This window comes from Erithacus rubecula, assembly GCF_903797595.1.
Source record: "Erithacus rubecula genome assembly, chromosome: 10".
NCBI lineage: Eukaryota > Metazoa > Chordata > Aves > Passeriformes > Muscicapidae > Erithacus > Erithacus rubecula.
Window position 1 is genome coordinate 4,691,370 of NC_136662.1, and position 13,070 is coordinate 4,704,439.

General features: G+C 54.1%; 1 protein-coding gene across 1 annotated transcript; it reads left to right on the forward strand.

The window, feature by feature from the left end:
• Positions 1–2,506: 2,506 nt before the first annotated feature.
• On the forward strand, positions 2,507–12,370 carry CDCP2 (CUB domain containing protein 2). The gene is made up of 7 exons (XM_079314483.1): positions 2,507–2,676; positions 3,293–3,426; positions 5,066–5,413; positions 5,503–5,847; positions 6,320–6,673; positions 9,140–9,318; positions 9,497–12,370. The coding sequence occupies exons 2-7, from the start codon at positions 3,351–3,353 to the stop codon at positions 9,809–9,811; spliced, it is 1,617 nt and encodes a 538-aa protein (XP_079170609.1). The 5' UTR covers positions 2,507–2,676; positions 3,293–3,350; the 3' UTR covers positions 9,812–12,370.
• Positions 12,371–13,070: the final 700 nt, after the last annotated feature.

Sequence of the window (13,070 nt, forward strand, 5' to 3'; positions counted from 1 at the left end):
ATGAAGAAAATATTTTTTGTCACATCTTAAGTATTTGAAAACCTTGCTTCTAGTCCTCTAGCTTTAAATATTATGCTTTTTGAGATTTTTGCTAAACCCACACCCCACCTTTTCGCAAAGGCCCAAGGTAAAAAACTTGCCGCTCGCCTTGGAAAAGCGCCGGCTTTCAGCGTGAAAGCTGGGACTGTTCCTTTAAACACAACCCCAATATGTCTGGGTATTTCAGCACATATGGGCCACGATGCTTAAACCCTCCCCAGCTGGTCCGGCCGTGCTGCCGCGCGGCTCCGTCTTTGTTGGCGGCTCGGAGGGAGGGTGGTGAGAGACGGAGCAAGCTGTGAGTGCTGCGGGCTCCATCCTGCCGGGCCAGCGGCAGCGCCGGGGCTCGTCCTGCCCGCGGGGACGGCGGCTTGCGAGACATTCTCCGCGGGGGACATGGTGTCCTTGGAAGCAGGAGCTCGGAGGAGCCCTTTAAACCGCCCGCAGGCACTTTGTTCTCGATTTTCTGCCCTTCTCTCCCTTCCCCCTCCCGCCTTTTGTTGTTGCTCAGGCTGGCTCTGACACGAGTCCCCCCGTCCCCGCCATCCCCCATGGGCACAGCCCCTTTCAGCGGATGCCGTGGATTCCTGCAAGCGCAGGGATGTGGAGTGGAGAGGTTCTGGTGCAGAATATTCCTCGCCAGGGGAAGACGAGAGGTGTCCTTCCCTTTGGAGGTCCAGAACCACCCCGTGGTGGCAGTTCCGTGGGGAATCTGTGGAGATGGAAGTTTGGAGCTTGGGTGGGTGGCTGATGCCCAGCCAGGGCAGGGGCTCACATCCTGCCTCTCCTGCCAGGCAGGGATGTTCAGGGATGCTCCTGGTCTCTGGCTGCCCCCAGGAAGCCCCTGCCACCCGTGCAGCACTGTGCAGGGGAAAGGGGCTTTGCTTCGCTTCCTTTCTTCTTCCTCATGTGCAGCCTAAATACCTTCTTAATTTCATCTCATTATTTCCTGCCTAAATAATTCCCGTTTCTCCTGGGGACCGTTTTTAAACCTTTGATCTTCTCTGAAGTCTCACAGTCCTGATCACATCCTTTCTGTTTAAATGAATCAAATGCTTTTTTGACTCATGATTTATAAATTTGCCCACAGAGGAACAGAGGCACACCTTGAAATCACCCACCATGTCTGTGACGGGAGAATTACCCTGGGCTGATCCAGAGCATCTTCCATGTCTGGCTCCTCTGCTTCCCTGCTGCAAGTTGCTCTCCCCCTGCCTCCCTCCACCCTCCCACCCACTCTTCAGCTGACAGCCGGGTTGCCTGGGCTCAGGCCCAGCCTGGGAATGGCCATCCCGGGTCAGGAGAAGGGTGAATGTGCCGGGGGTTGATGGATGCTGTCTCCTGGGAGCAGGGCACAGCTGCTGTGCTGCACGGCCCTGGCCCCCATCTCCTGGGAATGGCCGATGCAGACACAACTGAGGGGAGGGAGAGGAGCAGCTGTGCAGGTGCTGGTGTCCTGGTGCTGAGGCAGTGGTGGAAAGGCTGGAAGACAGTGGCCCAGGATGGATGTGATGGGAATAAACAAGTTGCTCCATCGTGCTGTGATGCAGAAGTTGGGGAGCACTTTGTTCCTGAGCCCAGGGAATGGTGGCTGGGAGGGCTGAGCACTCCTCCTGGATGAACCAGGGTTGTGGCAATGGAAAACACCCAGGAGATGCCCCAGTGCCATGGCCAGACCTCTCCTGCATCTTTGCTGTGTGGGCCTTGTCAACACTTGTTGACAAGGACAGACCTCCTCTCCAAGCCATTAGGGAAGCAGCTAATTAAGCTCTGTGGTGTTCCTGGGAGATCAACAGGAGATGTGCCAGCGTTGCAGCATCTCCCAGAGCCTGCACTGGAGCAGGATCTTCACACAGTGCCCAGGGACAGGCAGAGCTGCCCTGCTCCTCCTCATTCCACGTGCTCTTAGTCCTGGTGCTGGTGGGGTGACACAGTACTCCATGCCCCAGGACAGAGCCCGATGTTCCCTGTCTCAGCTGGGCTTAGGGTAGAGGGCTCCTGGCTGGGATGTCCCACTGCTCCCAGCAGCCCTCGGCATGGCTCCAGCAAGGCTGGGCAGTGGGGAGGGAGCCTGCACAAATATTATTGTTATTGTTATTCCCCATAAATATATGCAGGCACTTAATGACCTTGGCATGGAGCATTTCCTGGGGATTCATGGCCAGTTGGCGTTAATGGTCTTTAGCTGCACCTCAGGCCATCAGCTCCTCCCAGCCCATCATTAATCCACAGGAAATGTCTCGGGCATCGATCCTCATTGCTTAATTAATAAATGCAACTTGTCTCCTGCCTGAGATTTAGAGATACTCACTGCTTCTCTCCCTGCTGCTTTGAAGGTGACTTTTTTAGCACAGGTCCCTCACGCTGGGAGGCCCTCTTGGGATTTTGTTTCCTGGCATTCATGTGGGTGTGGGCTGTGGCAGCAGGAAAGTCTTTTCTCTCCTGGGCGGGAGGGAAGGAACTGAGCTGCTGTTGGGTTTGGGGTTTCTCCAGCTAATGTGGCACAGCACAAGGAGCACATCATTCCCACCAAACCCAAAGGCTTGATTACCTTCAGCCGAGCGCATCCAACAGCCTGGGCGAGAAGTAGCGTGAGCCAGCGTGGAAGAGCATGGCAATTCTCCAAGGCCTTAGCAGGTTCTGTAATAATCAATGCTTTTTGCCCATGAGTCACAATTCATCTCTAATCTTCCTCGGGGGAGGTGGGATTTGCTATCTTTAGTGCTCACGACTGCCGCTTTCCCGGGCTGAGCGTCCCGCTGAGCCTGGGCTCCTGCTGCAGGGATGCTGACCTGGCAGCCACGTTCCACTCCTGCTCCCTGCTCCTCCAGCCTTCACCACCAGCTGGCTTTGTGCAGTGGGTGCCGCAGTATAAATCATGTTAATTCCTGAGATGCTTTTCTGTGGTAACTCTGAAATTCCCATTTTGGTTCGCTGGCGTGCCTGGCGAACTAAATTATTTTCATAGCCCCTTAAGGGCATATTGTCAGCCCAGACTTACTGCAGTTATACACCATTTCTGAAACATTAATATCTCTTCTAAATATAGTGTATTGACAAGGTATCTGGTATAGTGTAAATCCTTGGGACATTTGATCCAGATCATTAAAACTGAGTGAAGGAAGGGAGGAATAGATCAAGTTACCTTGCTGCTCTTAATTCAAACAAGCGATGAATTATTCATTCTGCTATTAATTCTACAGTCCTCCTGCTTTTTATTTATTTCTCTCTTTATTTATTTTTTTCCTCCCAGATAGACAGCTCCAAAAGGATGCTCTGGCAGTGGTGAGGGGAGATTTGCCTGCTGGAGGATGGGGTGCACAGGGCTGGGCAGTCTGGCAGTGCTGGCCGTGCTCTGCGGGGCTCTCGGGGATGCTCCCAGCAGAGGTAAGAGCCTGGTCCCAGCTCCTGGTGGGCTGGATGGGCATCCATGGTTCCTGAGGAGGGGAGGGCCATCTGCAGGTGCCACAGTGGCTCTGGGGTGTGAGTGGGTTCCAGCTGTCCTGCAGGGAGAGGGGCTGGCTCAGGCCAGGGGCAAGGAGCTGGGATCTGGAGTCGCTGTTGCGGTGGCAGCAAGTGTGGGACATTGCTCCATGCTTGGGTTTCTGCTTCATGCTTACCTTACTGAGGACTGCAGGTAGAGGTTGTCCTTTTGTGGTGTGCAGGTGCTTTGTTAGCTTCTGGAGTTGCATTTGGCTATATAAATCTATATGCACATATACATTAATATGTGAACATATGCATGTGTGTGTATGTGGCAGGCGTGCAATAAACCTCTCACTTTACCCAGATAAAAGGTCCCCCAGGATGCAGGGCAGGGTTAGCAGATGACACAGTAATGCAGGGGAAAGGGTGGCCCAAGTAATCCCCCATCCCAAAACAGCAGGACCTTTCTCACAGAAGGGCTAAGCCAGAAATCAAAACCCATCCCTGGCCCTGGTGCAGGTGCTCCTGAGGCCACAGCACTGCCCTGTGGTGTCTGCTTGTCCCCCCCATACACCCACCTGGGCTTCCCAGAGCACCCCAAGGCTTCCAGCCCTTCATCCATCCATCTGTCTTCACTGTGGCTACTCACCTCTCTCACAGGCTCTCTCTTGGGTATTTATTTCAACATTATTCCTTTAGTACCAGCCCTATATTACTTCACTACCTATCCCCAGTAATTAGCAAGGAGATTTTAGTTCTGGCCAGACATACACTCGTGGTGCTGCATCCCACACATCCCAAGACCCCCTTACTGGGAGGTCACTGTGCCAGTGAGCACAATGAAAAGCAATGTGCACAGGCTGACTATTGATTTGCAATATACTTGGCCCAGATTGATGTCAGCGAGCGCCCAGCCTTGTTTGGGAACCCACACATGTCTCCTGGGGGCTGTGCAGGGTCTGCATCCCTCCCAGACATGATGTATGTTCCCCCTGTATCAGCCTCTTCACCCCAGCCCTAATCAGACCCAGGGGCAGGTGACAACCAGCCCCCTCTCTGCCTTATTTTATAATAACCATGTCTCAGTATAAAGATTTCATTAGGAAATCGATCCCTACATGCATAACTCATTGTTCAGCATATCAAGCCCTTCACCCCTGTTTCCCCCAGCTCAAATTCTCTGATATCACCATTGTATGGAGGGAGTGTGGTCAGTGAGAGGCACAAAGCTGAAGGGCTTGGGCACTGGCAAACCTGGTACCACTGAGCTTTTAAAACTCACTCCCAACTTGATTTTCCCCAGCCATAAACAAGTGGGATGCTGTGCTGTCACTGGCAGGACAAGCTGAAGGGCACAGCTGAGCCCTGCTGCAGCCCCCACAGGGCAGCATGGGGAAAAGGGGCTACACAGAGGGATGAAAGGTGATGGGGGCACATGTATCCTCTAGAGAGAGTAGGTGGACAAGCCCAGTGGAGTTCTGCAGGATGCTGATGTTTGGGTACTGTGGTAGTGGGATAGAGCTGGTGTCGTGCATCCCGTCTCCATTTTTTTAGGCTTCCCCTGGAAAGGGGACATCACACCCACTTCTGTGTCCCCCAGGCATCAAATGTGGAGGAGTACTTTCAGCACCCTCTGGCAATTTCTCCAGCCCCAACTTCCCAGGGCTGTATCCCTACGAGACAGAGTGCACGTGGCTCATCGTGGTGGCCGAGGGCTCCTCCGTCCTGCTCTCCTTCAGCCACTTCGAGCTGGAGTACCACGACACCTGCTCCTACGACTACCTGCAGGTCTACAACGGGGCTGCCCTGGACCGGGGCAACCTGCTGGGCACCTTCTGTGGCCACAGCCCCCCGCCCCCCTTCTCCTCCGCCTGGCACGTCATGGCCGTGGTGTTCCGCTCCGACCGGCACGTGGCCAAGCACGGCTTCGCCGCCGCCTACAGGAAAGGTAGCAGGGAGGTGTGGTGGTCACTGAGCATCCGTCCCTCCCTCCACCTCTCCTCTTACACTGCCCTCACCATCCTTGCCTCCTTGCAGATGCCTGCGGGGGGCAGCTGACGGGGCTCTCTGGGGAGATCACCAGCCCCCGCTACCCCGAGAGTTACCCCAACGATGCCGAGTGCCGCTGGAGCATCGGGGGCGCTGGCGGTGCTGGCCCCCTCACCCTGGTGTTTGCTGACTTCCAGATGGAGGGGGGCCAAGGCTGTGGCTTCGACTACGTGGCCCTGTTTGATGGCCCCACTGTCACTGCCCCCCACCTGGGGCGTTACTGCGGCAGCAAACGGCCGCCCCGCACCATCTCCTCCACCCCACACCTCCTCATCGTCTTCAAGTCGGACTTCAACATCGGTGGCAGGGGCTTCAAGGCCCATTTCTACTCAGGTGTGGGGGGTCTCAGGGTGGTGGGGCAGTGGGAAGGACGTGGGGACAGGCACTGGGTTGGGGTGGTGATTCTCCCCTTCCCACAGCAGGAAGGGGAGATGATCATGGCAGGGTTCTACTGGGGAAAGCCCATGAGATGATGGTGTGAAGTGTAAAACACCACACGTTGCAAATGGCATCACTGTGGCTGTTCTAAGCCTTGGGCTGCCCTCTTGAGCAGGAGTCAATCTTGCTCATGCCATTCCCTGGGGATATGGGAATGTAATGGGGATATTGCTCCTGTAGGACTCTTACTGCCTTGGGAGTTTCCATTCCCCAAAACTGCTGGCTGTCCATTAGCCAAACACAGGGCTGGGAGCAGCAAGGTGAAGGGCAGAGCATCCTTTAGCAGCAAAACAAGTGATCACTCATCCACACGCAGGAGGCTTCAGCTTTGCTTTTGACTTTTCCTTTCCCCTTTTTCCCTGAGCAGGCGAGTGCCAGGAGGTGTTCACCACCATCAAAGGGAATTTCTCCAGCCCTCAGTACCCCAACTTCTACCCCAACAACCTCAAGTGCCAGTGGAGCATCCAGCTGCCCCCGGGCTACCGGGTCAAGCTCTTCTTCCTGGACATGGATCTGGAGGGGCGGAGCAGCCTGACGGGTGGCTGTGACTATGATCACTTGTCTGCCTTTGATGGTGGCACTGAGCACGGATCCCTGCTGGGGCGCTGGTGTGGGAGGGACAGCCTGGCCCCTGTCACCTCCCGCAGCAACCGCCTGCTCCTGCTGCTCCACACCGACCGCAACACGGCCAAGAGGGGCTTCTCCATCTCCTACGTGGGAGGTAAAGTGCCCCTTGGGTGCTCCTCAGCAATTGGGATGAGCCTGAGGTCTGTGTAAATTCCAGAAGGATCATTCCTGTCTGCAGGAGCAGAGCCCGTGGCTCCTTGGGGATGGGGCGGAGGGGGACGTGGCGAGTGAGCTGCACGTTGTGTTTAGTATTCAGGAGATGCTTTTTTAGTATTCAGAAGATGCTTTTTTAGTATTCAGGAGATGCTTTCCAGCTTCAAATTCCTGTGTGTCTGCCACTGCCATGCTCCTGTTCCTCTCTCAGGGTGTGAGGGAGAGAAAACATGAGGGTTTTTAATGGGCCAAAACCCCAGAGCAGGTGACCAGCTCAAGCATGACAACCTTGTTCCCTGCTCTGGATGCTCTGGCCTTGCCAGCACGTGGCTGAGCAGGCAGACATGAACTGTGTCCCCTCCTTCACTGGCAGCAGCAGGGGAGGGCAGGACCCTAGGGCACAGCATTCCCAAATCCACCTGGCCAGCCCTGCCTGGCTGCTGGCATGCTCTGTCCCAGCCAGCCTGCCTGGTATGTCCACAGCTGGTGGGAGGAGCAGTGTGTAACCTTCCTGCTCCATTTGCCAACCTCTGCACCTTGAACGCCAGCAAATTTATGGTGTTTGTTGTATTTCAGTATAATTACATCCCAGCTGACCTGTGGGTCAGGGATGATTCAGCCAGGGCCAGCCTTTCCAGGGGACTGGAGCCAGAGCAGGGCTGCTGGACTGGCTGCACAGGCACTGGGGAGGCTGGCCCTGGGTTTCATCCCTCAGATGCAAAATCCTTCTTCACTTCCAGCATAGCAGAAAGGATTTGGAGATATGTGGCTCTTGGAGTTAGAGATGGGATAGAGTTTTGTGCTGAGCCTCTGCAGCCTATGGAGGGAGAGAGGTGGTACTGGACATTTAGTAGGGCTGTAGTGTGCACAGCAGGTCTGTCCCTGTCCTTGTCCCACTGATTTCTCACAGGGAGAGCATCTTGGTGTCACTGCTCCAGAGGGAGCAGCCTGCAGATAGAGAGATGGGGTGCTGCTGAAGAGTGGGGGATGTCTCATCACAGGGAGAGAGGGGTGTGACATCTCCCAGCTGCTCCTGCATCCCCTGGTGCACACTGCCAGATGCATGCTAGGGGAGGACAAAGGCTTGGGTGTGAAACTGAGCCTCCCTGCACAGAGCTGAGCCTGCTGGCTGTGTTTGCCCAGTGATTCCAGCATCTGCTTGTGATTAACGTCCTGCGTGTCACATCCAGCTGCCAGCACTGCCGGGAGAGAGGCTGCTCCCAGCAGGCACACCAGCCTCTCCCTGCCACCACCTTCCTCAGCAGCCCACAGAGCCAAAGGAGCACCTCAGTCTCTGCATCCACAGCCCTTCAGCCATGCAGATATTTCCCTTTCAGCCCCACGAAAAGGCATGGCTTGGGTGGGGCGTGTGTGATTTATGGCTGTTGAAATTAAAGCCTTCACGCCAGGAGAGAGGATCCACTTTCTCCTCCTCTTGATCTAATGCACTTTAGTTATTTGGTAAATCTTCTAATGGTTTTATAATGCACTAAGCGAAGCAAAGTGACACTATTTTTTCATATTGATTTTATTGCATCTTCCCAGTTTCATAAGGCTGAGATTCAGAGGGAGCTGGAATAATTCAATAATTCATATTGCCCAAGTGGTTAGTTCAAGCTGAGCAAGAATTCACTTTAAAGAGGGGGGGTATTCTTCCTCCCATTTATTTCCCTGTGTGGATGCTTTCTACATCCAGAGAGGCCAAACATGGTGCCAGAAGAAGAGATGGAGAGGGGCTGGAGTCACCATTACCTTGCTCTTCATCATGGCATCATGGGCAGCCCAACACACACTGCTCACCAGCTCTCCATCAAAATTAGCATTCTGGGGACTGGGGAGGGCTGGTGATGCTTGAAACTGTGACTGGGCTGGGCCATTCTCCAAGAGGATGCCCCAAGGCCATGGACCCAGCTCAGCCTTTCAGGAGGGCCACATGGCAGCTATGAAGCTGCATCACTCCAGGTGGTGCAGGGCATCCAAGATGTGTCTCCTCTGTTTCATCAGTGAAGTGTCTCTTGCAGGCGTGTTGTAGGATGCAGGAGAGCTCTGTGCCCATGGCAAGCCATCCACAAAGCTCTTGTAGTCTAGTCCTGGGTAGCAACTCAAATGTCCTGCTGGCTTTGCAGTGATGGAGAATGGCAGTGACAGCAGGATGGTGTTGCCTATAATGGCACTTATGTGTCACTTGGAGACCCAAGAAGGAGGATGAGGTTCAAGAGGGTTGATGGTGAGATCTCTCCCTTGGGCAGAAAGCAGAACGGTGCCTGGGAGCTATCCATGTCTCACCTTGGCTTGGGACAGGGCTAAAATACTGATATTGATTGCTTTCTGAATTCTGGAGGTGGCTCTTTTCCTGACACCCCCCCACAGGAGTCCTACACGTGCACCCTGTTTTCTGTCCCAATAGTTGTGCCCATGAACGTCAGCTGCACCCGGACAGACTTCCACATCCAGATCCCTGTGCAGTCCCTGGCCCAGCTGGAGAGGAATAGGATTTATTTGGGAACTCCCTCCTGTGCAGCCCAGGTGGTTGGCAGGAACTTTAAAATACACACCAGGTTTGACACCTGTGGCACTGAATCCCAGGTAAGTGACCAGCAAACCCTCCTTTAAAGCAAGCTGAGCAAATGGTTAGCCCTGTGAGGTATTCCCAGTCCCTCCCACATTTTCCCAGTGGATACTGTCCTGATTCCTGGCCAGCCCCTCCAAACCCCTTGGAAAGGAGCTGCACAAAGCCCTGATGAGCCATGTCCCTTTCTTGCAGAGACGCAACAACACGTCTGTCATCGTCAGCACCCTGTACATTGATTTTTCAGTGGGAGACCAGGAGGACATCCACCAGTACGAGGTGCAGTGTGAACCAAAGAGGAAGGAAGCCTCAGTGACCCTTATTGCTGGCCCTGATCCGTCCAGGCTGAGCCAGGCAGAAAACCTGGTGGATGCCCAGCAGTGGGAGGGGGAAGTGATCGATGCCCGTGAGATGAAGAGCCAGGACACCAGCGACATCATCTTCATCAGCATCTGCATCCTGGCTGGGCTCCTCATGGTCATTGCAGTGGTGGGGCTGGTGCTTCTCTAGGATGCTCTTTCCAGACTCCAGGGATTGCAGTCCCAGCCCTGCCCAGGGCAGAAAGGCACCCCAAAATCCACCCTCACCCCAGGCTGAACTCTAACACTGTTGCCCAAACAGAGACACAGCTCCCAGGCTGTGAAACTGAGCCTGAACCCAACCTCCACCTTCTCTTAGTGCCTGAAAAATCTGGGCAATAGGCAGCCATTTCCCTTCCCAATTTGTTTTCCTCTGTCTCAATCTGTCCATTTGGCTCAGGAATGCAATTCTTGTGCTCCCTAACTCTTCCCGCACCTGCTTCAATTTGTTTTCCCTGTAGTGCTGCTGCTTTCAGGAAAGTAACATTGTTTGCCGATGGCTGCAAATCTTCCTGTCAATTATTTCTAGCTGAATTCTTGGAGGTACAAACCATCCTCAAATGTAGCTATATTCCCAACAAATGTTCTCTGTGCTCCTGGCCCGTGCTTGGGGGGGTGTGTGGAACTGTGTTATAGGGATCTCCACCTGGCACACACAGATGTAGCTCATGTAGGTGCTCCCAGGTGATGTTTCTGGGTGTCTGTGGGTGATGTGATGAGACGCATTTGCTCTGCCCTGGAGCTCCTCGTTTGATCTTCTCATATTGTCTCACCTACTCGCAGGACTCACCTGAGTGCCTCAGCCACCAGCAGCTGGAGGGGAGGAGAACAATCCTCTTCTCTCTGTGTTTTCCTCCTTTGCAGCATATCCAGGTGTCCATGGCTGTGAACTCTCTACCAGCATTACTCCTGAAGTTTGAAAATGTGGCAAATCCTGCTGTGGCTTGGGGAGATGTTGGAGTGCAGAGGTTTTGGTAACTCTGTAAAGACAACCTTGGCAGGAGGGGCTGGCTCCCCTGGGACCTCAGTGACACCAGATCTCCACTCCTGCTCCTTGCAGAAGGTGAGCATGAAAAGAAGAGTCCTGTGATCATCTGCCCCTCCAGAAAACTGGGGATCCTCCCCAAGAGCCCTGATGGATGGCTGAATGACCTCTGCCTGCCTCTGTGCCACCCCAGCTCAGAGGACATTCCCCTTCAGCATCAGAGAGGGGTGGCTGTCACAGAGCAGCCTGTGCTCATCTCTGTGGGTCAGAGCCAGCGTGTATCAAAGCCACATGAAATCTTGCTATGGAAAGAGGCCACCCCTCCTCCTCCTTTGTGAAACACTCTGCAGTGCAGGGAGAGAAGCATCCCAGTGTGGTCATTTGGGGCACAGCAAACCCCTCGTGCTGTTGAATCCTGCATTTAGCAGGGACTGGCAGGAGAGTGCAAGGCTGCCCTGACTGATGTTCTGCTTCCCTCTGAAACAGTTCTGCTCATCAGGGGAAGCAGCAGCAAAGGAATAGGAGGATGATCGAGCAGCTTTTCCTCCTGGATTGCACTGAGAGAGTGTCTGGGGAGGGAAGAAGGCTCAGGGCTGTGCACGCCTCCTAACGAGGAGACTTTGTTACCGGAGCCCGGATTGATTTGGCGTTTGTTGGTGCAACACATCGGCAAATGCGAGATTGCCGAGGGAAATATTTGCCAGCACTGCTCAGCTCCATTAAGGGAATGTTTTGAGAGCCTGTTGTGTGCAGGGATGGTAAACAAGGCCAGCCTCCCCCGCTGCCTGCAAAGCCTCACTGCCGGTTAATTGCTGGGTATAGAACTGTCAGCTTGAGACCATAGTGACAACATTTGACAACTGAAAGAAACTTAAAGATATAATTAACCTTCTTGGTGGCCCAGATTTTGCTGAAACAGGTGAGCACTGTGGCTGCTTGTGCCTGGCAGGGAGCCCACAGCACCCAGCAGCATCCAGCCCGTGCCTGCAGGACAGGCACTCCTCGCCCAGCTGGAGCCTCCAGAGCCCTGCAATTTGCAGGGGAAAAGGCTTTTCTGGACAGCTGTTGGTGTTGCACACAAATAAGGAGTTGGACCTGGTCACCCCAGGGAGGGTTTCCAGCTCTGGCTCCAGTTCACAGCCATCCAAGCATCCCTGGGTGAAGTGCTCCCCCTGCATACATCCCTGTGGATGCAGGACTGGTGCTGTGGGAGCAGCTCTGCTCCTGAGTCAAGGGGATCCTCAGCAGCCCCAGGGCTGCAGGGTGTTATCCAGGGATCATGGACAGGGTGATTAGTGCAACTTGAATGGCTCCAGAAGCCCTTTACCCACTTATTTCTGGTGGCATTCACAGCTGCACCTGCCACCAGCAGTGAGCCACTCAAGCCACTCATTTCACTTGAAGCGAGGAAAGCTTCAGGTGCTCACCAAACACCAGCCCTCCTCAGCCTCCTATCCTCCTCCACCATGTCTCATCCTCTCCACTAGATTTAGGCATCCAGTCTCTCCCTGTCCTGCAGGAATTTGCTCACTGGCTTCCCCTGTTAAACCAGGTCTTCCCTGATGTACTGCCCCAGCTGGGGATGGAGCCCAGTCGGGGACAGGGACTGCCCAGGCAATTTTCTGAAACAAACCCTTCTTCTCATCTAAAAGCTGCTCAGATGAGTGGCAGACACATCAGAAATCCATCTCCAGCACTCCTTCCCTCCACCATGCCTGTGGTGCTCACACATCAGCCTCAGTTCCCTCCACAGTTTGCCTGGTGCTTCCCGAGCAAGCAGGGGAGCGCCGGGCACGGGCAGTGCTCCCGTTGTTCATCTGATTATTTATTGATGATAAATAAATCCATGATGGCTGGATTGAGCTGGGCTGGATGCAGCCTCCTTGTTTCCTGCTTTGCTTATGAACGTGGAGTCATGTCTCTCTGGAGCAGACAAAGGCTTGGCTGCTGTGCAGGAGGGAGAGCCTCTGTTATCCCTCTGCAAGCGTCTGCGTGCAAATCCAGTGAAGAACTGTTGGGAAATTGTAGATCATAGAAAACAGGACTGCAAGAGCCCCCAGGGGATCAATTGGTTTATTCCTCTCCTTCCCTGGGGAGATTGCTCCTACTGGAGAGAAGCTGTGCTAAAATATCTGAAAAATCTCAGCCATGCTCTCTGCGTTTTCTCTGCTCACCAGGAAGGTTTTCCTGATGTGTCACTCTGTGAGGGTGTGCTGCTGGGGAATGTGCTTTTGTGCTGCTGCACTGGACAAGAGAATGATGGTGGAAGTGGCACAAAATGGGCATTGCTGCTGGCACAAGACACTGCTCCCTCTGCCCAGAGACCCTGGGCACTGAGCAGGACTAGGAATCCCACTGGGGAGCCCAGCAAGCACAGGGTGTGATCCACCCCTTCCCAGGCTATTTATTCTATGTAATGTTCACT

Bases quoted from the DNA above. Each gene is read 5' to 3' on its own strand.
- CDCP2 (XM_079314483.1), top strand. From the start codon at position 3,351: ATGGGGTGCACAGGGCTGGGCAGTCTGGCAGTGCTGGCCGTGCTCTGC. The intron at 5,848-6,319 runs GTGTGGGGGGTC...TTCCCTGAGCAG, and splicing joins CAAGGCCCATTTCTACTCAG to GCGAGTGCCAGGAGGTGTTC. The intron at 9,319-9,496 runs GTAAGTGACCAG...CCTTTCTTGCAG, and splicing joins CCTGTGGCACTGAATCCCAG to AGACGCAACAACACGTCTGT.